General features: G+C 33.8%; 3 protein-coding genes and 1 pseudogene across 4 annotated transcripts; 2 read left to right on the top strand and 2 right to left on the bottom strand.

Annotated features, from left to right (window-relative positions):
* Window positions 1-2315: 2315 nt before the first annotated feature.
* Window positions 2316-5496, top strand: LOC132058196 (cytochrome B5-like protein). 2 transcript variants are annotated; one of them, XM_059450745.1, is made up of 6 exons: window positions 2316-2472; window positions 2590-2686; window positions 3253-3290; window positions 4076-4153; window positions 4272-4363; window positions 5074-5496. In XM_059450745.1, the coding sequence occupies exons 2-6, from the start codon at window positions 2605-2607 to the stop codon at window positions 5138-5140; spliced, it is 357 nt and encodes a 118-aa protein (XP_059306728.1). In that variant the 5' UTR covers window positions 2316-2472; window positions 2590-2604; the 3' UTR covers window positions 5141-5496. The 2 variants fall into 2 exon arrangements, with proteins under 2 accessions (XP_059306728.1, XP_059306729.1); XM_059450746.1 differs by having other exon boundaries at window positions 2322-2493.
* Window positions 5497-7268: 1772 nt separating this feature from the next.
* On the bottom strand, window positions 7269-9067 carry LOC132058195 (high-affinity nitrate transporter 3.1-like; annotated as a pseudogene).
* A 5496-nt stretch (window positions 9068-14563) lies between these two features.
* LOC132056002 (uncharacterized) lies at window positions 14564-18764 on the top strand. Its single transcript, XM_059448044.1, has 8 exons — window positions 14564-14695; window positions 15151-15362; window positions 15840-15920; window positions 16033-16119; window positions 16204-16336; window positions 16424-16495; window positions 16627-16755; window positions 17162-18764. The coding sequence occupies exons 2-8, from the start codon at window positions 15162-15164 to the stop codon at window positions 17278-17280; spliced, it is 822 nt and encodes a 273-aa protein (XP_059304027.1). The 5' UTR covers window positions 14564-14695; window positions 15151-15161; the 3' UTR covers window positions 17281-18764.
* A 557-nt stretch (window positions 18765-19321) lies between these two features.
* Window positions 19322-20284, bottom strand: LOC132057553 (uncharacterized). Its single transcript, XM_059450190.1, has one exon. The coding sequence runs from the start codon at window positions 20282-20284 to the stop codon at window positions 19322-19324; it is 963 nt and encodes a 320-aa protein (XP_059306173.1).
* Between the last annotated feature and the right edge of the window lie 7590 nt (window positions 20285-27874).

Here is a 27874-nt window from a genome sequence, read left to right as displayed (position 1 = left end):
TTTCATACTAAACCATATCGGTAATATCCCATAAATCCGAGTTAGATGTGAACGTATGAAACTAGTATAAAGATCATATTTTAGCTACATGAATCCATTCGGGTGATAAACAGTTGTTTTGAAGTCAAACCAAAAAGTGAAGTTCTTAAGGCCTTCTAAATTCGTCTAAGTCTGAGACAGTTGTACTTATGGCCAGTTTTTGGGTAGTGACGTTAGGAATTTGAGAAAACTCAAAACATGAAAGTTGTAGGCCTTTGAAACACCTTTCCAACCATATATTATGGAGCTCAAACGGAGCTCTGTGCTAGAAGTTATACCCGTTTTACTCTGCGCGAAGTGCTGCGCAATCGCGCACCAGAGGCAGTGTTACTGCCTTCGCTGCGCGATCACCTGCGCGAAATAACCTCTAGCTGCGTGACCGCGCACTGACCACGATGTTTTAAGAGCCAAATTTCGTTATATTCATTCCCACTTCGTTTTAAACCAATTTTTCTGAGGTAAAGAACCCTAAAGAAGTCTCTCAAGCCCTAAGGACTAAGCTCTCTTTCTCTCCCAACCGTCAAGAAACTTTAAGGTAAGCCTATTCCATGCAATCCAAGTCAATTCCAACATACGTTCATGATCATTAAGCAAGAATCCATCATTCTTAACATAGGATTTTCAAGAAAATCCATCTCAAGGTTCAAGAATTCAAGATTTTGGAAATCCTCTTCAAAGCTCAAGTCTTTAATTCAAGTTTCGGAGCGACTAAGGTATGTAGAACTTCCATCCACATGTGGGAATCTCTACGTTCTTCCCCATGCTCCGTTTCTTGATATCTATGAAGTTCAAACCCTAGGGCATTAAACCCAACATATTAGTAGCCCATAGTTATGTATTTATGTACATGAATTCTCGTATCTATATTCGTTATTGTATTCCTAATCTTCCATTACGGTTATTAGGAACCCTAGCTTAATCCATGAATCATGAATTCTTCCTCATGTATTCTCATTATGTTTATATGAAATTTTATGATTTTATGTAGCAAGTTACAAGCATGTTTTCAAGTCAAATTATATATATAATTTTGAACTATTGTTATTACTCATGAATCAAGAACATGTTTGCAATACTATGACAAGTTATCTTATGAAACCATATTACAAGATATTTCATGAAACCATGTTACAAGTTATTTCGTGAAATCATGATTACAAGTTATTTACAAGTTACTTCACGAAAATCATGGGCTTCTTAGCCAACTATATCATGTTCATGTTTTTGGGATTGCTTAGTTAACCGAGAAGGCTCAGATAGCCTGAAACTACGTCGCCACCGTAGGATAAGGGTTGTCGACAGGAGGCAACACCTTCATTATGCGGTTTGGATCCTTACATGCTTATTATTACTTAAATCTCATATGCCCGGCAAGTGCGAGTGTTCTCCTGGTAGACGCAAGTACCGCATCATGTTGTCGGTTACATTATAGCATTCCCCACGTTAAGAAGTTTTATATACATGTATTTTCATTGATTTACTGTTTTCGGACTTTACTCCCGTTTCATGCTCATGTTCAAGTTACATTCAGTTTCAGTTCATGTCCTATACCTATGTTGTGCCATGTTCTTCATTTCAGCAGGTTTTACATACTAGTACTATTTACCATGTACTAATGTCCCTTTTGCCCAGTTCCGCACTTCACGGTGCAGATACCGATTTTTAGGAGCATACACCGCGCGGTAGGATCACCTCGTTATCGGCTTATTGGTGAGCCCCCTCCTCTCGGGGTTCGACATGGAGTCCGTATTAGTATGCGGATTTATGGTAGTCCGGGGCCACGTCCGGTAGTTAGTATTCCAGACATGTTTTAGAGGTTTCATAGACAGATATTAGTTCACAGAGTCAGTTATGCTTTCATGTTTGCAGACTATTACGTTTTCATGATTTTTCATGCTATGAGATAATTTTAAGATTTTATTCCGCAAATTACATTTTCATGATTCATTTAAATTGCATCATATAGAGTATATTGTTTTGATGCCCATGTTGACAAGCAAGCCATGAGGTTCGCTCGGACACATGCAAGCAAGGCCCGAGTGCCGTGTTACGCCTAGGCCATGGTTCGGGGCGTGGCAATCTATTAGGATCTATGTAACTTTCTGGAGGTAGCCAGCATATCCTTAATCTTTGAGGAATACAACCTTACCAGTTTCAAAAAACAATAATACTAACTTTTAAATATTTGAATTTATTTTACATGCAAGCAAATTAAATTTGTATTATGCTAAATATAAATTTATGCACCGCGAAAATATTGTTCCTTACCAGTGACAAAAATTAAAGACACAAAATGGGGAAAAGGTGCAAATGACCCATATTTAAGTACCCCGGGCGATGCAGTCCATAAACACACTTTGTCAACAATCTAACTTCAAAAAGTTTCGCCGGGAAATCAAGATTCAAGAATCTCTTCATCCATATTCCTATCCGGTAACAAACATTTCATTCCATGTACATGTTTTGCTCAGATGTAGTATCAATTATGATAACTTTATATGCTCCACTTTCTAATTTTCTAATTGCTTTGCTTTATCTGTTCAATTATAGTTCTAAAGTTGAAATATGGATGTTACATTGGTGACAATATTATTGGGTATCTTGTTAGCTGTGCTCATTGTCATACCTCGACTGCTCAGTAAATCTAGTGAGTTTTTCTTTTCCAATTGTAACCTCTTTCGGTATGTTTGGCTTTGAATCTAGGGAAAAGGGTCAAAAATGCCTCCCTAAGTTGGGAAAAGGGCTAAAAATATCCTCCGTTACAAATTTGGATAAAAAATACCCCTCCGGTCATTAAAGTTTTCAAATATATCCCTATCTTAACCGAAATCCCCAAATCCCCCAAAATAACCCGATTTCATTTTTAAACCCGACCCAACTACATAAAAAAACCATATGAGACCAACTTGTTCCCGAATCGTACATCTGGAGCCACTAGGCACATGAGCGGGTAACCCATATGCGTTTTTTATTTAGTTGGGTCGGGTTTAAATGGAGTGGGTTTAAAAATGAAATCGGGTTATGTTGGGTATTTTCGTTAAGACAGAGGTATATTTGAAAACTTTAATGACGGGAGGGGTATTTTTGAGCCAAATTTGTAATGGAGGATATTGAACCCTTTTCCCAAAATAGAGAGGTATTTTTGAGCCTTTTCCCATGTTTTTATGTTTTGAATTTGATGTTTGATTATTGTCATTTTGTGTTCTATTACAGATCAGCCCAAAAAGGTTACATCAAATGCTCAGAACAAGGTACTGTTTTAATTTACAGTCATTTGGTTGTCTAATTTGGTATGATAAACTACTTTTGTTGTTAAATTTAGGCAGTTCATGATGTTAACAAGTAACTATGTCTGTCAGTATAAAAGTTGAAGCATTTTAGTTTGTATTAAAAAAAACCACCTTGAACCTAACTCAACCCTAGAAGCGAACTCATAGACTAAAACTCATAGATTGTGTAGGATTCTAATAGAAGAATTAACCTAAATAGTCGCTCACCCAACCGCCTAAATTAAAATATTAAAAATGGCCGGCAGATGTATAATACTAGTATAACTCATGTATAATACGCTTATAATTTATGTATACCAGCTAGGGAAAGTAAACGTTGAATCTGACCAGCTAATTGTATAAAGATTCCATTCTAATACCCCGACATAGGTACGGCCGGCACCTAGAGTAGAGTAAGATAACGTGGGTGGCCCAAAATTAGGGATGGATCTAATTGTGATACCACTTTAAGAAAACAAACCTTGGTCTAAGTCAATTCCAAAAGCTAGTTTAACGGTAATGAATTTACGTTGTGGTTTACTCATGTGTTAGGTTTGTCTCCACTTAGATGGTAGATAATAAAATGCTTGAACTGTTTTCTTTTCTTGATATACATGTGTTTATTCTTAAACCTTTTTTGTGTGTGTTGGGGTGGGGCAGGGGGATGGAATGTCTTTCTCATCTTTAAATTTATCCCCGGTGTTCTGCGATTGCTGATTGCTTCTTTTTCTTTCTTATTTTTGGGATATGTTCTTTTTGAACTGAAGGCAGTCCTATCATATAGCAAAGCCGAAGTTGCACTGCATAACAAGAGAACCGATTGCTGGATTATTATCAAAGATAAGGTCTTTTTGATTCGCTTCTTCACCACATAAAGCATTACTTACACTTGTAGAATATTAACGTTTCTACCTTACATTCTTTTCCTAATGTCTTCTCTTCTCCGCTTTTTTCTGTTTTTAGGTGTTTGATGTTACCTCGTATGTCGAAGAACACCCTGGGGGTGATGCTATCCTAGCGCATGCTGGTGATGATTCAACTGAAGGTTTTTATGGGTAAGTTATTTTAAAAATATCTTTCTTTCACGAAATTAGTTACATTAAGAAATTGTCTGAGGAGATAAATGGTTACAATTAAAATTGTCCAAATTTGTCTTTTTACTCTAGTGTCCTCCGATAATCCCTTATGGCATGTCACCAGCTGATTTGATTTTTCCTACATGTCTTTCATATTCTTAGAATCTTTGGGGAAGTTCGTCTTAGCTTCCTGCTATATCGCTTCTTATACTGAATCCAAATTTTGGGGAGTACTCCCTACATTGCAATTTGTTTGTCTTAGTTTGACTAGGCATGAAATTTAAGAAAGTAAAGAAGAATTTTAAATCTTGTGGTCTTAAACATGTCATATGCAATGTTGAAATTAAAGAGTTCTGAAATTAGGAAAAAGGCATTCTTTTTTAAACAGACTAAAAAGGAAGTAAGACGAACAAATTGAAACAGAGGGAGTATTAGCTTTTGTAGACTTATGCATGATCACTTGGTTTGTCGCTCTTTTCATTGTCGTCCTCTAAGTTCATTTTTCCTGAGATAGGATACTTAATGTAGCCTCTTAACTATGTAATCACCGGTCATGCTTATCCTATTCCATTTGTGGTTCTCAGTTCCCTCCGTTGCGTTATTTCTCAAAGTTTCATTGTTGGTTGTTGTATTATCTTAGTAGTTGGGTTCTATTAACCGTATAAATCATGGTCACATTCTTGTTGCAGGCCACAACATGCTACACGAGTATTTGAAATGATTGATGACTTCCGCATCGGAGATCTAGAAAAATAATTGCTTACTTCCATCAAATGGTAAGAAAATGTTTATCTGAAGTCAAAATTCAAGAAGTGCCTGCCTCGTGATGAAGCATCAGTTATGTCTACGGCGACCTATTGCCCTGTTACCCGTCTTCCCATATCAAGCTCTGCATTGCTGATATTCGCGAATTCAGTTGTTATGTCATCTTCTTTTGTTAATCAGCTCAGCATAGATTTGAAACCCAATTTTTCATGCACTTTGGTGTATGTGCCTCATCTAGTAATATGCAAAAGCTCTAGCCTCTGTCCACCCTTTGACGTTTTCGTCGTGTTAAAACCTCAAATATTGTTGAGTCTGAAGTGCACAGATACCCGACTTCGTGATCACCACTTAAGCCGTTGTCGTAACATATAAAAAAGTTTGCAAGTCTATCTACTTCGAAATAACTTTAGATATGCGATGTCTGAAATTTTTTTTGACTGAACTTCAAGCACATTTGGCTGGATTTGTCTGAATTTCAGTCATATACTCATATGTGCACTACAAGAAAGTACAGAAATGACAGCAACTCTTTTGGCAACAAAAATAATATAGTTGGCAAAATTCAATATTTGGCAACAACTTAATTTTATTGTTGGCAGAGATGATGAATCTTTTAAAAATGAACTTTTTTTTTGTCGTCAAACAATTTAATTTTGTTGTCATAGTATTGACTATTGTTGCCAAGAGTACTTCTGGCTAGGGGTGTCAATGGTTCGGTTCGGTTGGTTTTTTGCAAAAAAATATACCATACCAACTTTTCGGTTATGCTACTATATATAACCATAATTAAACTTTTTAAAACCGCTCCAATCATATCGATTTTTCTTTGATATCAGTACGGTTCGGTTAATTTTCGTTTTTTTTTGTTTGTGAAAAATCAACTAATACAAAACGGGAAATAAAAAAATAGAAGTTAAGAATTAAAAGTGACGGAAGAAACAAACTGAAAATACACTAACATTATTGATGAACCTCACAGATATAATGACATATACGTATAACTTATAATAAACACACTACGCTATAAAATAATACTAGCAAGGCTGCAAACTAACAATTGTATCAAGACATGACAATTGGTGTTTAAAGAATATTTTTATTATTAAAAATTATTGAAAACTAAAACTACATAAATTAATTTTCATATAAGTTCCAGTGCAATGAGAAAGGGTAATTGTATTAAATTTTTAGTTTAAGAATTTGCAATATGAAGTTATATGTAGATGCTACCATTGTTAAGCACAATAAGAACTTCAAAAATTTAGAAAATAAATAGAGGGAACAAAAAGAAGAGGAGGAGAAACAAACCTTTCCTTCTTCTGGAGTAGTTCATGACATTGTTGTGTAGTGGTATTCGCGACTTTCTGTATTTTATTTCAATAGGAGTAGGTTTAAGTTTTAATTATAGTCCTCTCCATTTTAATTCATCCCAAGGCAAGGTCTAAGGTTAAAATATCTAATGATATGTATTATAAATTTGACACATAAAATATATTTTTTACATGTATATTTATTTGGTTCAGTTCGATATTTTTTTTTATAAAATAAAAACCCACCCTAATTATTTGGTACGGTTATAATTTTATATTAAAACCTTTGATTTTATTAAAAAGAACCTAAAAATCGATTCAGTATGGTACAGTTTGGTCGGTTCAATCGGTTTTTGAAAAACCATTGACACCCCTACTTTTGGCAACAACAAAAAATTTGTTGTACGTCGTTGCAATAACAACCGATGAGAAAAGTTTATGCAACAAAAAAAAAAAATGTTGTTGCCAAAAGTACTTTTTGCAATAATAGTCTATCTATGGTAACAAAAGAATTTTTGTTAGCAAATGTCTTCTTTCTTATAGTGGTGGCTGAATTAAGTCATTTTTGTCTGAACAAGATTCTAAAAGTTGGCTGAAATTTAGTCATTTTTCCTGAATTTCAAGTACATATGGTAGGACTTTAATTTATTTGAACTTCAACCATCTCCTGAGTCATATGGTTGAAATTTAGTCATTTTTGCTTGAACTTCAGGTAGCTTGACTTTAATATTGTCTGAACTTCAACCATATATATGTAACTTCAAATTCCCAAGTAGTTAGATGTGCAAAATAATTTAAAAAGTAAATACTTATTAAATAGCAACATCCAAATATGATACACGACGAAATTCTTAGTAATGCTGAGGTGAAACTCAAAGAAAATGCCGTGTAAATTGGCCATTTTTCTAATTCTGGTTTCGCAGGCTTAGCCCATAACCAGCTAAAGCTGCTGGTTGAGAGCCCCATAAAGTCTAAGATAAATAGAAAATAAAGGAGATGATTTAATTTACTTCCACATCATAATCTGATCATCACGCATGTAGATCCATTATCATCATCATCGATCACTTCTGTTGACTTTGCTTAGCCTTTCTCTTCTCCATGTAGAAAAATCCAAAGAGGGACACAACAGAGAAAACAGAGAACACAATGGAGCAAATATCCAACGTGGCATGTCGTCCACTAATTGCTTGAATGTCGAAAAGGTTCTTTTCCTTCTTGGCATCAGCGCTTTGTCCAAAGCCAACTTCTTCATTAGCAGAATTCAAAACATAAGCCCTAACAAAGTAAGTACCAGTTGGGACATCCCTCTCAATTGTCCAACTGTAATTGTTAGAGGATTTGTATGGCATGGTTACAATGTTGAATTGGCAAGTTTTGTCTTTTTTGAGAAGGTCGTCTGTTTTCCTCCAGGCACGATCTTTTTGGCTAATAGCTGCGAAACAGAGTTGAAGTTTCTTGTTTTGTAGTTTGAGTCTGTTCCTGCTGGGAGTGTCTTGTTGAATGACCATTTGAATGTGAGTTGGTCTTCTCCAGCCATCAGTACTGGAAAAAATCAAATATTCTTAATTAATATGGAAAATGTTAAACATATTTTCTTCTATTTTAAGATTTTTTCGTCAAGAAATTGTTTCATATCTATGACGACTACATGTATCTAATATCCTAATAGCTTTAGTTAATTACATAAGGAAAGAAAAGGAAGACAAACCGATAATTACAAGATAACTAATGGAATATGCCCTCATTGCTTAGAGATGATTAATGTATACTTTCTCAGTTCTAATTTATGTGACATAGTTTGAATTGTCATCAAGTTTAAAAAAGAAATATAAAATTTCTAATCATAATTAAACATGTTATAACATTTGTGTTGCTATACATTTGAAACTTGTGATCTTAAACAAGTAATAACATATGTGTGGTTATAAAAAATTTCTCTAATTTTTTTTGGAATAGATTAAAAATGAGAGTGGTCACATAAATTGGAAAGGAGGAAATAACTTTTACTGTATTTGTTATGATCCTAATTTCAAAATGATAACCAAGGGCTACTGCTAAGAAAGATGTACCAAAAGAAACAATATTCTAATGACTTGATGAAAAAAGGCCTTTGTTAACTTTTATAGAGTCATGAGCAAATTCTATGTGAAACAAGGCCTTGTATAGTTCTAGGGAATTAATAGTGTCAGAGATTTCAGATGCAGCTACATGTGAGACTAAATGTAATTTATTTCTCAAATCTAAAAAGTTGGGTATGAAAGAAAAGATAAAATAACAACCCAGTTATCAATAGAAGCCAATTTAAAATCTAACTAATTCCTAGAAAAGAAAAAAAAAAAAAAGAGAGGGGTGGTGAACAGTTCTTACCTCCTTGTCTGTGTGAAGCAGATACATCAAGAGTCTTCTTGAGGGTAGAGAACAATATTTCAGCGTGACAAGAAGCAACCAAACAACATATCACAAGTGTAGGCACAAAAATAGCACGAACACTTGCCATTTTCCGATTATAATCTGCTCACTGCCTTGCAAACAACAAGAGAAAGAAAACTAGAATGTAAGAAACTAATGTATTATCCCACTGATGGTTTTTAGAGGAAGAATGGTTGCTTTATATAGATTTCTTGATATTTGCCACAGAATGAGGCCATTTCTTATAGAAAATTTAAAAAGACGAAGTCAAGCACAAGCCCAACTGGCAGCTAGCTCTCAAACCTCCACAAGGGATGCAAACAATTTAATAGTGTCATTTTCTAATATAAGTTTTATATAATAAAATAGCTATTAGACGTGTGAATTGGCCTAAGCCATGCTCAAAGGGTAAGTTTTTGACGGGTTAAAAGACTAATAAATTTGTAATTTTGGGAACTACTTGTTTGGACAAGAGCTTAATTAGAAGTTGACCTCGGTTTAGATGAATACTTTTTGGAATTTCTAATTTGTTCGAAATAATATCCACTGCGATCTTGCGATACATTCGATATGAATATTTTAACGTCTTAAGAATTTGGCTTAAAGAGGTTTGTCCCCTAATGCTTTGGAAAGACCCAAAAACAAGACGGTCAGGTGATTTAGAGGATGGTTGATCTATCAGCTGATGCAGAAGGTAGGGTATATGTTGTGAGAAATCGCTAATCGTATGTATAGACCATGATTGTTTTATTATGAGTCTCATTATTTAAGGCATCTACTAGTTGGCCTCATCATCTACTAACAGTACGTTTGACCAAGTTTCTGTAGGAACCAAAAGTATTTTTTTTTTTTTAAAAAAAAAAAATCAGATAGTTGAGGCGTTTAGCCAATCTTTAAGAAAATAAATTATTTTGAGTAGTAATAGAAGTTGTTTTTTGGAAGTTGAAACAAAAATAGTTTTTCTCTCGACAGTACTTTTGGAACCTTAGCTAAGCAAAAGTTGTTACTCCAATATTGACAAAAGTACATTTCAAATTGATTAGGAGGGATAAGTTATTCCACCCATCCCATCCCTCCTACCAAATGACCCCTAAAAGTACTTTCTCTTAGCTAAGCAAAAATTATTGCTGCATTATTGATAAAAGTACATTTCAAATTGATAACCAAATACAAACGACTGCTCTCTAAAAGTAGTTTTTTGAAACATTCTGATGATAATTTGTTTTTGGAAGTTTAGCCCAATTAACTAGAACATTATACTTCTAATATTTTTCCTATTTAACTTTAACTTTCCTTGGGATGAAAGATAATTGAAGCGTGATCCTAAATCTACATATTTTCATCTGAGTCTTATTCGATAAGCTGAAGAGGTTTACTCCTATAGAAAAAGACGTGGCTATTATCCTTGGATCGATATTAATCTTGATATATATACAATTATCTAGGCTAGAAATCTTCTCGACGCTAAATACGGCTGCTATGAAGGAAATTTATATATTTGACATAACTTAAAAGTAGTTGAAGTTGTGTGCAGATTGTGTACAACTTTTTGAAGTCATTAGATTGAATTACATGTAAAGTAATATGTACGTAATAATTTATAGTAATCTATATGATCGAATAATTTGAAAACAAAATAAATAAATTAACATTACAAGTTAAATTATATTGATGCTGGCATAAATTATTTAATATAATATCAATATATATAACTATTAAACCAGATTGGAACCCGATATTGATCTATCCTCAAAATTACTTTTTACCACATCATGAAGAAAAGGGTTCACAAGGTGAATTCAATCCTATACAGATTTGAATGGTGTCAGTTAGAACCTTGGTACTAGTAAAGCCAAAAGCCATATATAGAGAGAGCAGCATCCACCGCAAAAACTGACTAGAATTTTTTTTATTAATTCAGATATTCAACATTATTTCCTTTATTTTCTTGTGTGGCAACTCATTTTCAACAAGCTGGAAATAAAAAGTCTCCATTTTATATGTAGTTTAAGTCTTTAAGAGATGCATATCAGACAAGATGACAAAAATAAAGTGGAGTACGTTTACGATGTACGGATCATCAGCGGCTTTTCAGATACACGTACGAACGTTTATCTCTTTCTCGTTGACTTTCATTAATTAACTAAATTTTTATTAACTAATACACGAGTTTAATAAACAAATTCCCAAATTCAATTCCTGATAAAGGCTAACAACTAACAAGTGCATCTCCTTTTGATTTGATTTTGTTTTTTTTTTTATGTTTAAATGAATTAAGAAATCTAGATTAACGGTTGAGTATTACCAACAGTGCTTACGGTTGATGTCTGTGCTTACAGTTTTTATATGGAGTAGGTTAATTCTTGATTAGAAATATTTATATACAGGACTTATGACATAAGTGGGAATTTAAAAAAAGAAAAGAAAAAGACAGAAGATAATATGCAAAAGTTATAGCCTTGAGTCTTGACATTGTCGTGTTAAACCTCTATTAATGCTGAGACGAAACTCGAAGCTCCCGTTTGGCCATAGATTTTGAAGTTAAAATTTGAAATTTGAGTGCTTGAAGTTGTGATTTTTGAAACTTGAAATTGTGTCTGGACATGCATTTTACTTTAAAAAAAATTAAAGTGTTGTGAGTGGAAGTTTGGAACTTGTAATTTTTTTGAAGATAGATTTTCCAAATCTAATCCAAAATCTATGACCAAACAGGTATTTGGAGATAAAATTTTAAAATCTGATCCAAAATCTATGGCTAAACGCTAACAAAGGAAATGCTGAGTGAATTGGGCTTTTTCTAATTCTGGTTTCCTAGGCCTAGCCCATAACCAGCTCAAACAAAATGTTGGTTGAGAGGCCCATACCTATAGGTTATCGTACAGCTGAAGAACTTGAATTTTTATTGCTTCCACTAAATTCTGATGATATACTACTTAGTCTGCGACAGTAGGTCCAACAATATACGTATGAGTGCATATGTTTGGCTCATCACTGAGTGTTAAACTCTTGCAGTACTTTTGATTATTATGTACTTCATTATTATATTTCACTCATGGTATGATTTACCAACTATATCTTCATGCAGTCTACATAAGACTTATGTCTAGCTTATTTCTCTTTAGACCATGTTTAATTACCTTTGTATCGTGTACTAATGCATGAACAAACTATTAAAAGTTCTTGCACGGTCACATTCTTTATTCATAGTCAATTAGTTATCTAGACTTTTTAACCTTCTCGTTCTCCTTTGATCATGACCAAAGTAAGGCCTAATTGAAACCGTCCTCGTCCCCTTGTTGCTGCTTGATTAATTTATCTTCGTACCCTACAATTTGGGAATAATATCCGGATTGTCTCGCATTACTATTTTCTTCATTCTACACTATCTATACTAATATAATCATCAATAAAGTTAGCTACGAATTCGTTATCGTCTCTAGCTAGTTTGTGCCTATACAAAGAATTAGGTCTTGATTTCAGCTAATGTTTAATAGACAATTGCACTAAAAACAACTAAAGCTAATTTGAAACCCCAAGGAGGCGGATTTTCACAAGACTACACCAAGAAAAGACAACCTTTGTGCCGGCCAAATGTTACAACATTTGCTATTCATTTATTTTAGCAATGTTTCTACAACGTTGTCCTTCTCACCCCCTCTATGTTCAGCTAAGAATTTCCTACATTCCCATTGGTATTCGAGATTTGCTTCCGCTAGTAGAATCGCGCGATGGAGAAGAGATTCAACAGGAACCTGTCAAACGAAAGCAGAGGATCCTCAAAGAGCTTACAGAAGATAATTGCACAGAGCAAGAAGCCTGTTAGTCATGTCCCGGACTTAACTGATTTTATGAATGACATGTTTTTTGGGACACCAAGTCCTGATAAAAAAACGTATGATCTGAAGGGAATTAGCACGAATCTGATGGATGACGAAGATGATTTCGACTCGAGCACAAGGAGTGTTAGTAGCAGGCTAACTCAGGAGTGGCTGCACGAAGCTAAGCAAATGGTGGCATCATCACCTGGTCGTGGAAGTGAGTCGCCCCCAGGGCGGCTAGTGGCTTCCCCTAGGTTTGCAACATCTCATGCTAGAATTGCAGATTCTCTTACTGAAGGCAGAGATCCTCTTTCTAGGTCTGCTAGAAGGTAAAAAGCTAATAGCTCATCTTTTCGGTAAAACCAACTTAACATTGTTGCACTTTGCATTTGTATTGTTGACAATCATACCATTTCTTTGATAAATCATATTCAAGTTTGTTGGTGTTATCTCTGAGTGCAACAGGACTGTACAATTACAATAATAGCTATGCCTCAATCCCAAACAATTTGGAGTCGTCTATATGAATTCTTACTTATCCATTTAAGCTCAAGTTATATCATCATCATACTAAACAAAAGTAAAAGTAACAGAAATGTGCACTTATGATCAAAGTATACAATTAAAAAAGGACGGAAAAAACAAATGCTACCTGCACATTTAACAAGTTTGTACCCAAGATATAGAGAAGCTATTAACATAGTTAATATTTTATTTTCGCCAATAATCGATCTTGAGGTCATTATCTTCTACTATCTATTATGTCCCCCAAGCTTATGAATTGTAACTGAGAAGAACCTCTAGACTGCAAAGCTTGAAAGAGATTAGAAAAAGTCATAGTCATCTGTCCCAATTAGCCCAAGTTTATGAACTACTTCACTACTTATTTTTTAAGCATTATTGTAGTCTCTAACATTTGCTGATTAAAACGTTAGTAGTATTGATTAAAGCTCTGGCAATCAGTTTTGACCCACAATTATGTAAAGGCATGTTTGATTTAAAAAGCTCATCCAAACTCAGTGTTTACAACAAACCATATTATTTTAATCATGGTTAAGTTATAAATTGAAGTGAAGTCACATATTAACTAATCATGATTAAGTGATAAAAAGTGTATGCAAAAGAAACATGCCATGTTACTAGTGGCTTGGATCAAGTTTTTTCCATTTCGGGACTTTAGGGTTAAATAAGACTCTAACCAAATAGCCAAATGCAATTCAATTTGCCTATTTGGCCCCGCAAAATTTAATGTTCTTATTTTACAAAGTTTAACAGATTTCATTTACTGGAAAAACAGGCATAGATCAGTGGTTGGTTTCAGTGAAGAAATCCTCTCAAAAACAAGAAACACAACCGCAACAAATCAGAACCGTACATTAATCCTCCCTCAGCCAGCACATCACCTTCATCAAACGTTCAAGATTGGCTCTCCAACACCTTCAAACCTCCAAATGATGGGCCCACCATAAGCACAACTGGACCCACTTCTCCTAATCCCAACAATGATCAGCACCAACAACCCGCACTCACCCTCCCACCCCGCCAATCAAACAGTCGTAGAACACGGTTCCATACAAACTCCAATGCACCTCAGCTACAGTCTATCCATTCTCCAAAACGAACTTTTAAAATTCCCGCCACCAACTCAACGGACAATGTGTCACATTTTTTAGATGACAAGCCACTTTCACCACCCAAAAGTCTCATTGAATCTTCTCATAGGAGGTCGATTTCTTCGACGACATGCTCAATCCCGGACGATCGGGTCCTTTCGCCTCCGAGGAATTTAGTAGAGTCGGCTCATCGGAGGACTATCTCCGCGTCCACGTGTGCTTTCGAGAAGGTTTTGCAGAAGAATAACGTGAACAAAGATGAAGTCAGCGAGGAAGATTTGAAGAGTCAAGGATTGAATCGGTTCTTGAAGGAGCAGAGAGACAAGATCAACAACATTTTCAGTGGAGAAATTAATGGGAAAGCTAAAATTGTGCTCTCTGGACCTTCCAACAGTTGAGTTCCAGCTGAATTTCTTTTTCCAAATTTAAATTGAGTTAATGGTCAAAAACACACCTGAACTATAATCTTTTTGCAAGTTTCCCAACCCAACTATCAGTTGTTTTTTCTACCTAAACTATCACTTTTTAGCGAGTTTCACACTCCAACTATCAGTTGTTCCCTTTTCCTACCTAAACCATTACCATCTATGTATAAAATACACCTGGACGCTGACTAGGTCACTTATCAGTTATTCTCTTTTCTTACATGAACCATCATTATCCTCAACTAGGTGTATTTAATACATAGATGGTGATAGTTCAGATAGGGAAAGGGGAACAACGGATAGTTGCTCACAAAAAAGTGATAGTTCAGGTATGTTTTTGACCATTATCTCTTTTAAATTAGTACATCTTGTGTATTTGCTTTAGGTTTCGGCTATTTCACTGAGTTAGTTGGAATATTGTAGGTACAAGCTCAATGGTGGCGGCAATTTGCTATGCTTGGTTGTTGGAAAATAGGATGAGGGCTAATGAGCAAGAAGGAGGAGAAGCGAATACAACACAGGTGGTGGTTCCTGTGATGAATATGACTAGAAGAAAGATGTTGAAGCAGCGGCAAGCGGCATGGCTTTTTCACCTTGTTGGTGTTGATGTCAAATCTCTGATGTTTTCTGATGAGGTACTAGTCCCAAGACCTTGACACTCTTGAGATGAAGTCAATTTCCTTTATTGTCAAGCTTGCAGGCATTCTAGTGTTATGTGCTTTGAAATTGATTTATTATAACTTGTGAAATGTGAACAAGACCAAGAAACTAACTAGCTAAACTGAAACATTAATCTCAGTTTTTCTATGTACCTGCAAGCCGCAAAAGGCACAATTCGACATGCTTTAGCGAGTCATATATCTCTGTGCTTATTTTGAGTCTAACAAACCTTGGTTATCATGTCCTGTTCATTGATTTCTGGATTAGCATCTTCCTATCTTTTAAGACAGCCATCAAAGATCTAATTATATTACCATTTAGTAATGCATAGAATATTCAATCTCCCGAGAATGTGAGAACAGATCTTGCAAGTTATACCACTTGTAAGCCATTTGGGACTGTTTCCTTTGATGAGCTAATGCTGATTTTTTTCGTCTTTTGGTTTTGAACAGGTTGATTTGGAAACATTACTATTGGCTAAGCAGCTAAGCATCCTTGTAGTTGGTGAAGACATACTCAAAACTAATGGAGAGGTACTTATAGTGTGTTAAAGATCTTTAAAACAAAAGATTTTAAGTACAAACAACGTAGCATAATTTGACGAAGACTTCTAACGTTTTCTCCTGCCGTATGTCATACCTGTAGGCTGTATCAGGATGCACTGTTCTAACGGACAATTACTGTGAGGATGCTTATGACCTACTTCAGACACCTATCTTGAAAAAGCTTCTGGTACTAAATAAGTTACTCCATTTCTCACATGACCAATAGAAGAAGTGAGACACACATTTTGAACTCTGACAATCTACTTCCCAGCTTGCAGGCATACTTTTAGACACACAAAACTTAAGTGCATCATCTAAGGTGTCAATGACAAGAGATGTAGAAGCAGTTCAGCTGCTTTCAGTTGGCTCCACCCCTAATTACAGAAATACCTTTTTTGACCAATGTATGCTTTTCCTTTGCCATGAAGACTATGATCACAAATTCACAGCATTTTTGCCATAAGAATTGAAGTTTATGATTATCCTTGCAGTGATGCGAGATGCGAAGGATGATAGTTTCTTTGACGCTATGAGGCAGAGTTATGGAAATTCATGCATTGAGAGTAAGTCTCACCATTGACAAATCTTGGTGATTCTTTACTTGTCTAGCTTTATATTCACTTAACATGATGTTGTTTTAACACTCGCTTTCGTGTTGCAACCCCCAAAACTAAATTGCTACTGATGATTGCAGCCAGCCATAAGTATAGAGACGAACACCTCTTGGAGAAGAATTCCGTTCCTCAAGAAAATACACCAAGTTCAGATAAGATTTCTAAAGATCAGAAGAATGGGAAGACAAATAGAGTGTCACCAAACACAGGTACTTCACCTTATTTATCCATCTATGCATTTCATGTTAATTTTAATGGAAGTAATTGTCATATTCAAAGATCATCGTTGAGCCTTTGTCATTCCAAAGTTAATTCAGACTGTGATTATCATGATTGGGAGTAGACATGTACAGAATCTCGAACGCATCAGAACAATTAGTCACATTGTTCAGATTAGAGCTGACTGGGTTTTGGTAAATAAACTTCTCATCATGCTCGTGCAGAACTAATTTATCTAAACATGGAATTTTTCTATGATATGTGTACATTGTCTACCAGAAGATAAAAGATATCTGCATAGTTTCTTAATTCTTACCAATATTAGTCCAATGAAGTACAATTCATTAATGACTCTTCAACAATACCTTATTAGTCTAATCCTTTTTCCCCTACTAGGTAAAACTACAAATTCACGTGTACATGCTCCTCCAATATTACCAGCAAAACCAGTGGATGCTTCTCGGGGCAAGAACAAAACCTTCTTCTTAGCAAAGTGGTTTGGATTGGGGAAGTGAGTTATAAAATCTGCTAAAGTATGAGTAATTTCGATCATCCAATGCTCAAATTTAGTCAGAGAACAGTCAGGCTGATAGAAAGTGGATTTTGGGCTACATTTTTTTTTTTTTTCTTTTCGAAAACCTACAAAATTAATAGGGAATTTTCTAAATGTTTGGAGAGCTGTTTTGGTTGTTGGTCTTATTCAATTAAATTTTTATGTGTCTGAGCCAGGCTGTTGCACATGCATTATCAGTAATGTTTAATCTATCTTCTTGTATCACAATCTTTATATTATCTTTCAGCTCATAGTTATGCACATAAAAACTCCTGCATAACTAATGTGATTAATTCATGAATCGAACGACCCTTCTTATGCTCAATTCTCCACTTCATAAATGCTGAATACACCAGTAAAAAAAGGCAAAAATCGCACAACAATTAGACAAACACATACACATCCTAGGCTACTGTTAAGTATACTACATAGCGGTTTCGCTTCGTTAATATTATCTATGCGGAAACTGATGAGATTGATGGTTACTGCTGGTTAACATGGATTTTTTTCAGTTATCGTATCCCATGAAAAAACTGGATCTTTATGTTACCTATCTCTTTCCCTGAATATCCTTGATCTTCAAGAATATTTTCTTCCTTGAATCACAGCGAGTTCCCTTAATTCCAACTTCCAACTCAACATCTTTGTTCAGATTTGTTTAACTTGAATTTAGCTCTTGAGTGTTCATTTATTTCATTCTTCTTAAGTAACAGTTATGTCAAAAATGTCTATCCAGCCATAAATAATAGAATGCCATAAGTCAAAACATTTTTTTGATTAAATTTTCTTGACCAAACTTTCGTGAATCTGTCATCAATCAAAACTTAGCAATGGGCTAACCTTAAAATAGGATTGTGGCCAGACTGTACAAAAGCATCGACGTAAAGTCTCCAGCACATCTTTTCACTTGTTTTATTGGCCTGAACCAACGAATTTCTGGTAGAACTCCAAAGTATTAAATCTCCCATCCCTTTATCATTTTTTTTTTTTGTCTTTTCTTGAAAGGTTTCTCATTTTGAAAAGATGATAAATTAAAGATCATCAAATCATTGAGCAATAAATTTTGTAAAGGAGGAGAAGACTATATTTTACTCCTCATCTAGAATATTAAAAGAGTGACTTTGAAGTCTTATGATGAGAGGGCTTCTAATCCCTAAGAATCAGGAGATGGGTACTACTTTTTTGCAATATAACATAGTTAAGATGTTCGTCATTTTCTGTATTATTAGAGGCGGATTTAGCCTATAGGGGTTCACATGAACTCAGTAGCTTTTATCCAGATCTTCAATGTGTTAAGAAATCCACTAGGTATTAATAAATATTTGACCATGAACTCGGTTATATATTAACTGGAGGTCGTTATAGAAATTAATAAACTTCAAAACTATCTGTAAGGATTAAGGAATTTGCTATGCTGTTGTCATCATAATAGTTCAAAGTATGCAAAGCCTAGTCTTTTTTTATAAATAAGAACTCATAGTGTCTATTTACCTTAGTTATTGCCTTTGATCATCAAGGTCCTACTTATATACACAGTGACAGCGTTTGCCAAATGCAGAAATACAGTTAAAGCAAATGTATTCAACATTCTTCTGTATATATATAGAATTTAGAAGACAAAAGTATCACAAAAATAATTGCTCACTTTATAAAACCACAGTTGAGAAAGAGAAGAAAAAACTGTGGGAGAATACGAACATGGAGATGCCTCAAGATTGGGAAAATAATTGGGCATGTTATGTTATCCAATCTGTCTCTGTCCAATTATGCCCACTTCTTTTTCACAAACAGCTGTAACTACCTTGCTGCCACAATGCTAATTGGGGCCCCCAATTTGTTCCCATGTGCTTTGCTCCTTTCCTCTCTCAGCTGTCAACCCAATCTCCTTCCTAATTAGGCCATGACATGAGTCTCATTTTTTTTTCTCTTTCCCCCCATTATGTTTTTAGCTGCTTTTAATGATGATACAATCAAATAACCAATATTCACTCAATGTAACTTTCTCATTCTACCTTCCAAGCATAAAGAAAGAGGCAAAAGTCTGAAGAGTTACTTGAATTTAACCCCTCTATTGACCCTGAGCTCCCTGTTTGGGATGATAACGGAGTTGATGTCGATGAGGAGAATGGCGGTGATGATAATTCAGATACTGATGAAGGGGATGTGGATAACAAAACTGGCTTGAAAATAAACAAAGCATGCCTTAAACCAGGATTGAATATCCAGTCATGAACATCCCAATAAACTTCTATCCTTACTTTGTTGAGATGAATCGATTCGTTCCCTCTGAATTTCCACTGCAAATGCTTCACATGAATGAACAATTTCCCATCTATCCTTATCTCCATTTCTGGATCGACCCCATCGATAGAAATCCCGCTACTGTTAATTCTGTTCTTGCACTCAATGGAAATCTCATGCATTCTTCCCTTGTCATGGAATCTAACTCTTGTTGAAAACTTCTTTTTACCAAAAATGTGTTCTTTTCTTGATACCAGAATTGGTTCAATCAGTGCTGGCCTGCATCTTGTTTTTCTATAAGCATCTTTTTTCAAATCACCAAGCAGCAAAATAACTTCTTCATCACAAACAACTGCCACATAGTACTCTGAGCTTGGTTCTGTCTCGCCATTAAATTTGGCAGCCTTAAGATCCCAGAAAATGTCAACTGGCTTACTGTCCAAAAGAAAGTGCTTTGAACCTTGTTTCCTCCAAAAGTACCAAGGCTTTAGCTCCACCTTGCAAGTATACTGCCCATCTCCACTTGAAGATCCTTCTACTGACACTGATAAACCATGGAGCAACAAGTTCTTGCACCAAGTAACTGTGATTAACCGGCATTGACCAGCAATTTTAGTCCGATAAACGGACATAAAAATGCTTTGGCCTGACCTGGTTACTGCAGCATGATCATCTGTTAACTTTTCCCCTGCTGAGAAGCAAGTAGGGATTGAATCTTGCATCATTTAGCTGATGAATCTTGATTGGCTTCTTTGACTTTGTCACAGAGCCTATCAAAAGGGATAAGAAAGAGGTATAATTTTAGGAGGATAAATTATTTTTGAAATAAGTATTTGGCATAGGGAAAGAATCCTAGATATTAAAAGTTGGGAGTTTACAGATGCCGCCAGAGGTGATCTTGGCAGCATTGATGAAACACAATAATAAAAAAAATATGTATCTGAACTGGCAAATAGATGGCAGATGAATTAGAATGAGTGAAAGAGTAACCCCTTTTATATTCAATTATGCGGAAAAATACTTTATTTATAAACTCAATTATTTTCTTTGATGCTCCATACAATTTTTTATTACATGTAAATAGCTAGCAATAGTTTTATTTATAATAGTACGAAACTTACTTTGATTATAAACTGGAAAAACTATTTCTATATAACTTTGACTACCAATCCTATTTAGACATGAATTAATAAATTAACAAATATCAAATCCTAAACAAGTCTGGTTTTCCACAACTTTAAATTTTCTTCAACAAATTATTTGATGTTTATCTTTCCTGGCACTTTTTCATTTTTCTATTTGGCTTTCTTTATTAGTAAGTTGTACCTTTCTTGATTATACCCCATTTCCTTTTAAAATGCTTTTCAAAAAGACAACTTTTTTTGAACCCATGGTAGACTTGATTCTGTGTCACAGTTAAAAGCTCATTTCCATGCAATGGTGAAAAAGCAGAGAAGTCTTCTTCACCAGATCTTAAGTTAGTTTGCACACCGAGGGTGAAACTATGACCAGTCAAAACTAAAAAATGGGGTTCCCAATGAATTGTTAATCACATTCTTTTACACTTCCTTTGTGATGGCACTCTTTTTGTTCCAATTTATATCATGATTTTTGACTAGATACGAAGTTTAAATAATGAGAAAAAAAATTGAAAATTTGTGATTTAAAATAAGTCATAAAATTTGTGTGGTTATAAATCATATTATTAAAAGTAAAATGAGAAGTTTAAAGTTAAATTATTGCTTAATATAAGAAATATAATTTTTTTGAACACTGACTAAAAAAGAAGAGTGCAAAAACTATTACTCCCTCTCTCCAAATTTATGTGGCGCAGTTGAAATTTCGAGATTCAAACTTTTTAAATTTTGACTGTGAATTCGAACATAGAAGCTTTAAGTTTTTTTGAAGTGAAATTTATATTTGAAAACTACGTAAAATAATACTTAATTCACAATAATTAACAACTTAATATATATTTGAAACACATATAAAATAATTTTGGTCAAAGAAAAACTTGGTTAATCTTTAGAAATTCAAAATATATCACATAAATTGGAATGGAGAGGGTACTATATTTGACATTTGAGTTAATGAAGTTTGTTTTAAGGATAAAAGAGGAATAGGAGAGGAATCTAGCTGGGGAGCTGAAACAAAGCAGAATGAGTCAGTGTAATTAGGTGAAGGTGTTTTCAGATCTGGTCCAACTCAAATACTTTTTTGTTCCTTGGCTTCAAGACAAAAGGAAAATGGGAGCTAGATAACAAATGACTGCTCATCATGTGTTGGATCTGTATTGAAAGGAAATCATGATTCATGAATTAAAATTTGAGGGAGTTTGATTTAGTTCAATTTCCAAGATTTATAGTAGAAATACAACTAATACAGTAACACTTGTCCTTGGGAAAAAAAAAATGAAAAAATACAGTAACATCTGTATATATAGATTAATTAAAATGAATGAAAAAATTAATGCAAGGTAACATCATGTAATCACTATATTTCCCCATCAAACGTGATTATTGTTCTCTTATATTAGTACCCCGCTTTGAACTGTCATGGTTTGCCTTTTATCAAACAGTAGGAGATATCTCCTGCGTTTAATAGTAAAACTTTGGTTGGATAGCCTAAAATATTACTACTCCTTTTCAGTCTCTTTTGTCCGTTATTTTAGAAAGAAAAATGTCCAAAATATCTATCATTTTAGTAAATTAAGTATAACAACAAAACGACAACATACCCAGTGTAATCTCACAAGTGGATCTGGGGAGGGTAAGACTAAGATGTACGCAAACCTTACCTCTACCTTTATGGGATAGAGAAGTTGTTTCCGATAGAACCTTTGCTCAAAATAAATGTAACTGATGCATAAAATTTTAGTAAAATTAAGTAAGCGTTAATTTTTTTTTTTTTTGCAATTCCACTCTTATTACTGAAGAAATCATATAATCATTAATTCCTCATTTAAGGAAGAATTAAGAGCAATTTAGTCAAACACCCTTATGTTTAGTACTACCATTAAAGGAAGTCTTTAATCGAGTCTGAGTGGCATATACCAAGGATTGAAGGAAGTGTTAAAAGGTGAATCGAAGGCTAAAAAGTATAGCCTTTGTTTTTTTCTTTTGTCCCATTAAGTAGCTTAATTCGATATTTGACTGAGGTATCATTCAACTGAGAAAATAGTTTTGTTTTCTTCTAATAAGAAAGACAAGAACGGGGAAAAAATAGTGTTATAAGATTAACATGAAAAACACTGGCCAAGGTAAAAGACCGCGCGTAGAAAAGGAAAAAATGTTTGTGTATAGAAAGGGAAAATGAAGTAACTGAAAACACTTAACAAAAATAAAGGTGTCAAACCGGTCAATATATAACAGCTCTAACCAAAGTAGTGATACACGACATTGGCCAAACAAATTGGTCGTTACAGCCAACAAAGCCTTTGAAGACAACACGTGAAAGCAATTTCATCAAAATAACTTTAATATCTTCTAGTGGGCATACCTTATCCTTTAACACTAAAAACTAATAACCAAGAGAAATGCACCTTCTGGACTTTGATTCGAATTTATCCCCTTTAACGTATGTGTGTGCGTCCAATTAGAAATTTAACGAAAATATACAAAAGCAAAACGGAAAAGTAAAATTGTTTCGAACTTTCAAAAATAATTTTCATACCCCTTCGTTATATTTAAAGCTAATTATCACTTCTAAATTATATTTATAAATTAAAATTATCACTAATACTACCGCCATTTATACGTCGCATCATCCTATTTTTCAAAATTATTTACCCTCAAATAATTTTTTTTACTCACTAAAATAATTAATTTTTTTTTTTCAAAGAAAAATAATACGGATAATTTTTCCAAAAAAAATATAAAAATAATTCCGTATTATTTTTTGTCAAAAAAAAAATTGGCCTGATTGAGTTATTTTAGTGAGTAAAAAATTATTTGAGGGTAAAATAATTTTGAAGGGCTAGATGATGCCGCGGAAACAAATTAGATGTATGAATATAATTGACCCCATAAGATAACCGAAGCAGATAATTGGCCCTAAAGTATAACAAAAGATGGATACGAATTATTTTTCAAAGTTGTGGTAATTTTGGCCCTTTTCCGAAAGCAAAATCATGAACAGAAAAATAGAAAAATACATTACGTCGATAAATTATAAACTCCTTCCGTCCCAATTTATATGATATAGTTTGAGTAGGCGCGGAGTTTAAGAAAGTATAAAAGACTTTTAAAACTTGTAATTTAAAACAAGATATAAATATTTGTGTAGCTGTAAATCATTTCATTAAGGGTAAAAGATAAAGTTGTAAGTTAAGTTATTTCTATATATAACTTAAATGTATCATTCTTTTTTAAACTCGCTAAAAAGAACGTGAATCACATCAATTGGGACAGATTAAGTAGTACTTTTACAACACTATACAAAATGTCGAAATCTGCAAGCATGAAGCAATATCTGAAAGTTAGGCCTAATAAACTGTCCAAATCAGAAATGAGATCAGTGAGGCCACACCGCTACTATTTGAATAATTGTTGGCCCAATTCATTTGGTCCAATATCGCACTGCGAAGGGATGATGCCTGGCCCATCTATGTTAAGTAGACTGTCCATAGTCCCATAAGATCATTTTGATGGGTCATTAGCCCCTATGTCCCTATTTTGTGCTTGTCTTTAATTTGTCCCTTGTAACGTTTTCACATGGCATAAGTTTATATTTTCGCATCATAATATTCAATATGTTATGCTTCGCATGACCTGGAACATATGCCCTGTGGAAAAGTTAAAGACCAGCCCATTTGAAGGGTAAAACGTGCAATTACTTCCATTTTGATCAGCTTGCACAACGAAACTGGAAAGAAAAGGAGAGCCGTGAGCTACTGGAAGGTGCTTTCTTTGTTATGCTCTTATTATGCCCTTTTCGTTCAAACACAGACGACATTTTAGTTTTATGACCTTTGTACCAGAGATCTTCATTTTTTACATATAAGAGATCTGGAAAAAAACACATAAGAGATTTGAAAAAGACATTTTATTTTATTCAAATTGTAAAAAGCTAAGAGATCCTATTTCATCCAATATTTTAGAGTTTCCGAATAGGGAAATACAATGTGTCAGATAGTCATTGGCAATTGTGACTCAATAATTTTCACGGAAGTTGAAAATGATTATATAGGATTTTATTTTTATTTTTTTACGGTTATATGAATCTTCAATTCCCTTCATTTAAGCCTGTTTCTGTTCAGTACAGGAAAAGACCATTGCATATAAAAATGGGCTTAATACACATGCAACTCCTTAGACTTGCCAGTATCTTTCATTTAGACACTCGAATTAAATCATGTTTCAATTGAACACCTCAACTCATAATAAAGTGTTTCAATTAGACACTTTCGGTTTAAATTTTAATTTTTTTTTTCGTGTGTGTTTTCATTCGTCTATTAAGTAGTTAAATTTACCACATGAAATATGTCATTTCCTTTAAATATACGCATCTACCTCAAGTAGAAAATGCTTGTGATTTTACGGCTTATGGAAGTAAATGCATATAATTAAAGGAGATGACATATTTTATGGGGTTAACTTAACTACATACTAGACTAATGAAAACAAACAATTTTTTTTTCCAAAATTCGAACCGAAAGTGTTTAATTGAAATACTTTATTAGAAGTTTAGGTATTCAGCTAAATCAATGCTTAGTTTGAGGGTCTAAATAGAATAACCTGATAAGTCTAAGGGTTGTCTATATATTATCCATTAAAATAAGGGAAACTTACATAAATCACCATATTTTGAGATTTCCTTACATATTATAGCTACTTTTTCATATTTACCATATGTAGCTGATTTTTAGATTTTTACTGTTGTATTTCGTTTGTAAAAATACATTTATTTCCTGACCTTTCTTATTTTTTGGACGATTTTTAGTGCCCCATTAATTATGGAATCTTCTAATAATGGATACACCCCACAAATCACGTATTTATCATATCCTCCATAACTCATCAGGTTTCTCTTTCATAGTTAAATACATGTATTTTTCCCCTATTTTTTTGGGCTAAATATTTGGGCGGTATTTCATTATAGTTTAATACATGTATTTTTTTGAGCTAAATATTTCGGTTGTATTTTCTCATAGTTAAATACATGTATTTTATTTTTATTTTTATTTTTTGGGGCTAAATATTTTGTCTGTATTTCCTTATAGTTTAATAGATGTATTTTTAAATACAAGTGAATATAAGAAAATACACTCTATACAAAAAAATACAAGCGAAAATATAAAAAATACCACTGTATTTTCACCAAAAAATATGAACACATCTAAATCTTTTAAAAAAATACACCATAGTCGTGAGGAGAAATACAACATAAACAAAAATGCTAAAATTTACCAAAATTTGTTACTTGTAATGGGAGTAAAAATCGTGCTAAGATGTGAGAGAAATCGTGCTAATTATGGTGAGGAATAATGAGAGTAAAAATTGGATAGAGAGAATTTAAGATGTGAGAGAAAAATATTTAAAAAAGAAAAGAGATTGTGAGTAAGTTGAGAGTGGTACCTTATTTTTAGGAAAATACACTGCATTTATAAATGGTAATTTGATAAATAATTAAGCTATTAATAATAAATAGAAAAAAAGATAGTTAATATTAATAAATAGATTTTAGATATAGCTATAATAAGTAAATTTTCCTTAAAATAATTCGATGTTTTATAGAAATATTTAATGGAAACCTATAGGTTGCTGTCATTATCAGTAGATCCAAAACCTAACAGCCACATGTAGTGTTGCGTGATACATGTTCGAACTTTGGAACAAGTTCCTCCAAACGGATCCAAAAAGTGGCCTACCTCATTTCTTTCCTGTGGATATATGACTTTGTGCGGCGAATTATTCCATAATGATAATGACTTCCATTTCATTTCTATAAAATTATATTCTAATGTCGTCTTTAATAGTTGCCTTTTTCTTTTAACAAAATGCTATCTCCCCACGCAAACCACCACCTGAATTACGTGAAAGGCTATGAAGATCTTCAATAAGGAGAAAGCAAATGATAGAATAAGACTTTTGACTGATTATTTTAAAAGAATCAGTCTATTGATCATTTTTAAAGCAATAATAGCATATTTTTTCTTCAGATCATCTGTTATTTGAATTGATGGCCCGACTAACTCAAATTCACGTACGCCGTATACAACTCATCAAGGGGGAAAGTGCTCTATACTAGTTAGGAATTTCTCCATAATTAACAAAGCTCGAACTGTCGATCGAACACGGTACCTCAGATTAAGAATGGAGTAATATCATACATTCCACCCCATCCCTACTTTTTAAGCATCTATTAGTTAAAATAGTTTTCCTTCTCTTGTGTTATGTTGTGGAAAGAACACTAGAGTTGGAGGTGGATGTACGGTATTCACAGTAGTTAACTCTCACACCTCTCACACCTAGTACTGCTTTAGTTCTTCTAACTATATACTATTTATTAGTTTAAAAGATAGATTTATAATAAGTTTGAATTTATTTTCAAAATAACACATGTGAATGTAATAATTTTCTATCCACTCACTTAATTAAAATTATGATTCCGGCTCACATATATAGGCATGAAGGTGGCAATGCATATTGCTGTCGGTGAATTAATTCCTCAATGAGAAAAGCCATATGGTAACAGCTCTTCTTTGTTGTGAGCATTAATCTCAGCACACAAATTCTTTTTTAAAGAAAAGAATCAGAAATTGTGATGAGGTATTGAAACAACTGGGAGTGGAGCATTGAAAAGCCAGTGAAGAAAACGTCAATACAACCCAACCATTTTTGGTCAGCACATGCAACATGTTCCCTGCTTTCCTTATTCTAACGTCCTACTTTGGCCTAGCATTGTTTTGTTACATTACTCACATTCTGCATTTACCCTAAAATCACAATGATTCATTATAACTAAGCGTTAAATTAAGATTAGAATGTACATTAGTTAAGTATAATTAAGTGATAAGAGTCTGCGTATGTGATGTATACTATGTATTCATGAGTTTGATATAAACACCAAGCATGTTCCCCTTATAATTTTGGGTTAAATTTATATATAGTTTGAATTCTTCGTCTTTTTTTTTTTTTTTGAAGAAAATGGAATTAGATCATCGCTGAAGAATAAATTAATCAAATTATTTTAGATATTTTTCCTTCTTCAATCAGGTCAATAAAATAATGGGTTGACAAGAAAAAGGTGCTACATTAGATGGAATGACTAATTATTTTGGAGCATCTCATGAGTCATAATTCCTTGATATTTGT

Source organism: Lycium ferocissimum, chromosome 5 (assembly GCF_029784015.1).
Source record: "Lycium ferocissimum isolate CSIRO_LF1 chromosome 5, AGI_CSIRO_Lferr_CH_V1, whole genome shotgun sequence".
Taxonomy (NCBI): domain Eukaryota; kingdom Viridiplantae; phylum Streptophyta; class Magnoliopsida; order Solanales; family Solanaceae; genus Lycium; species Lycium ferocissimum.
The sequence above is the reverse complement of the archived record's forward strand: the minus strand, read 5'-3'. Positions and strand labels throughout refer to the sequence as shown.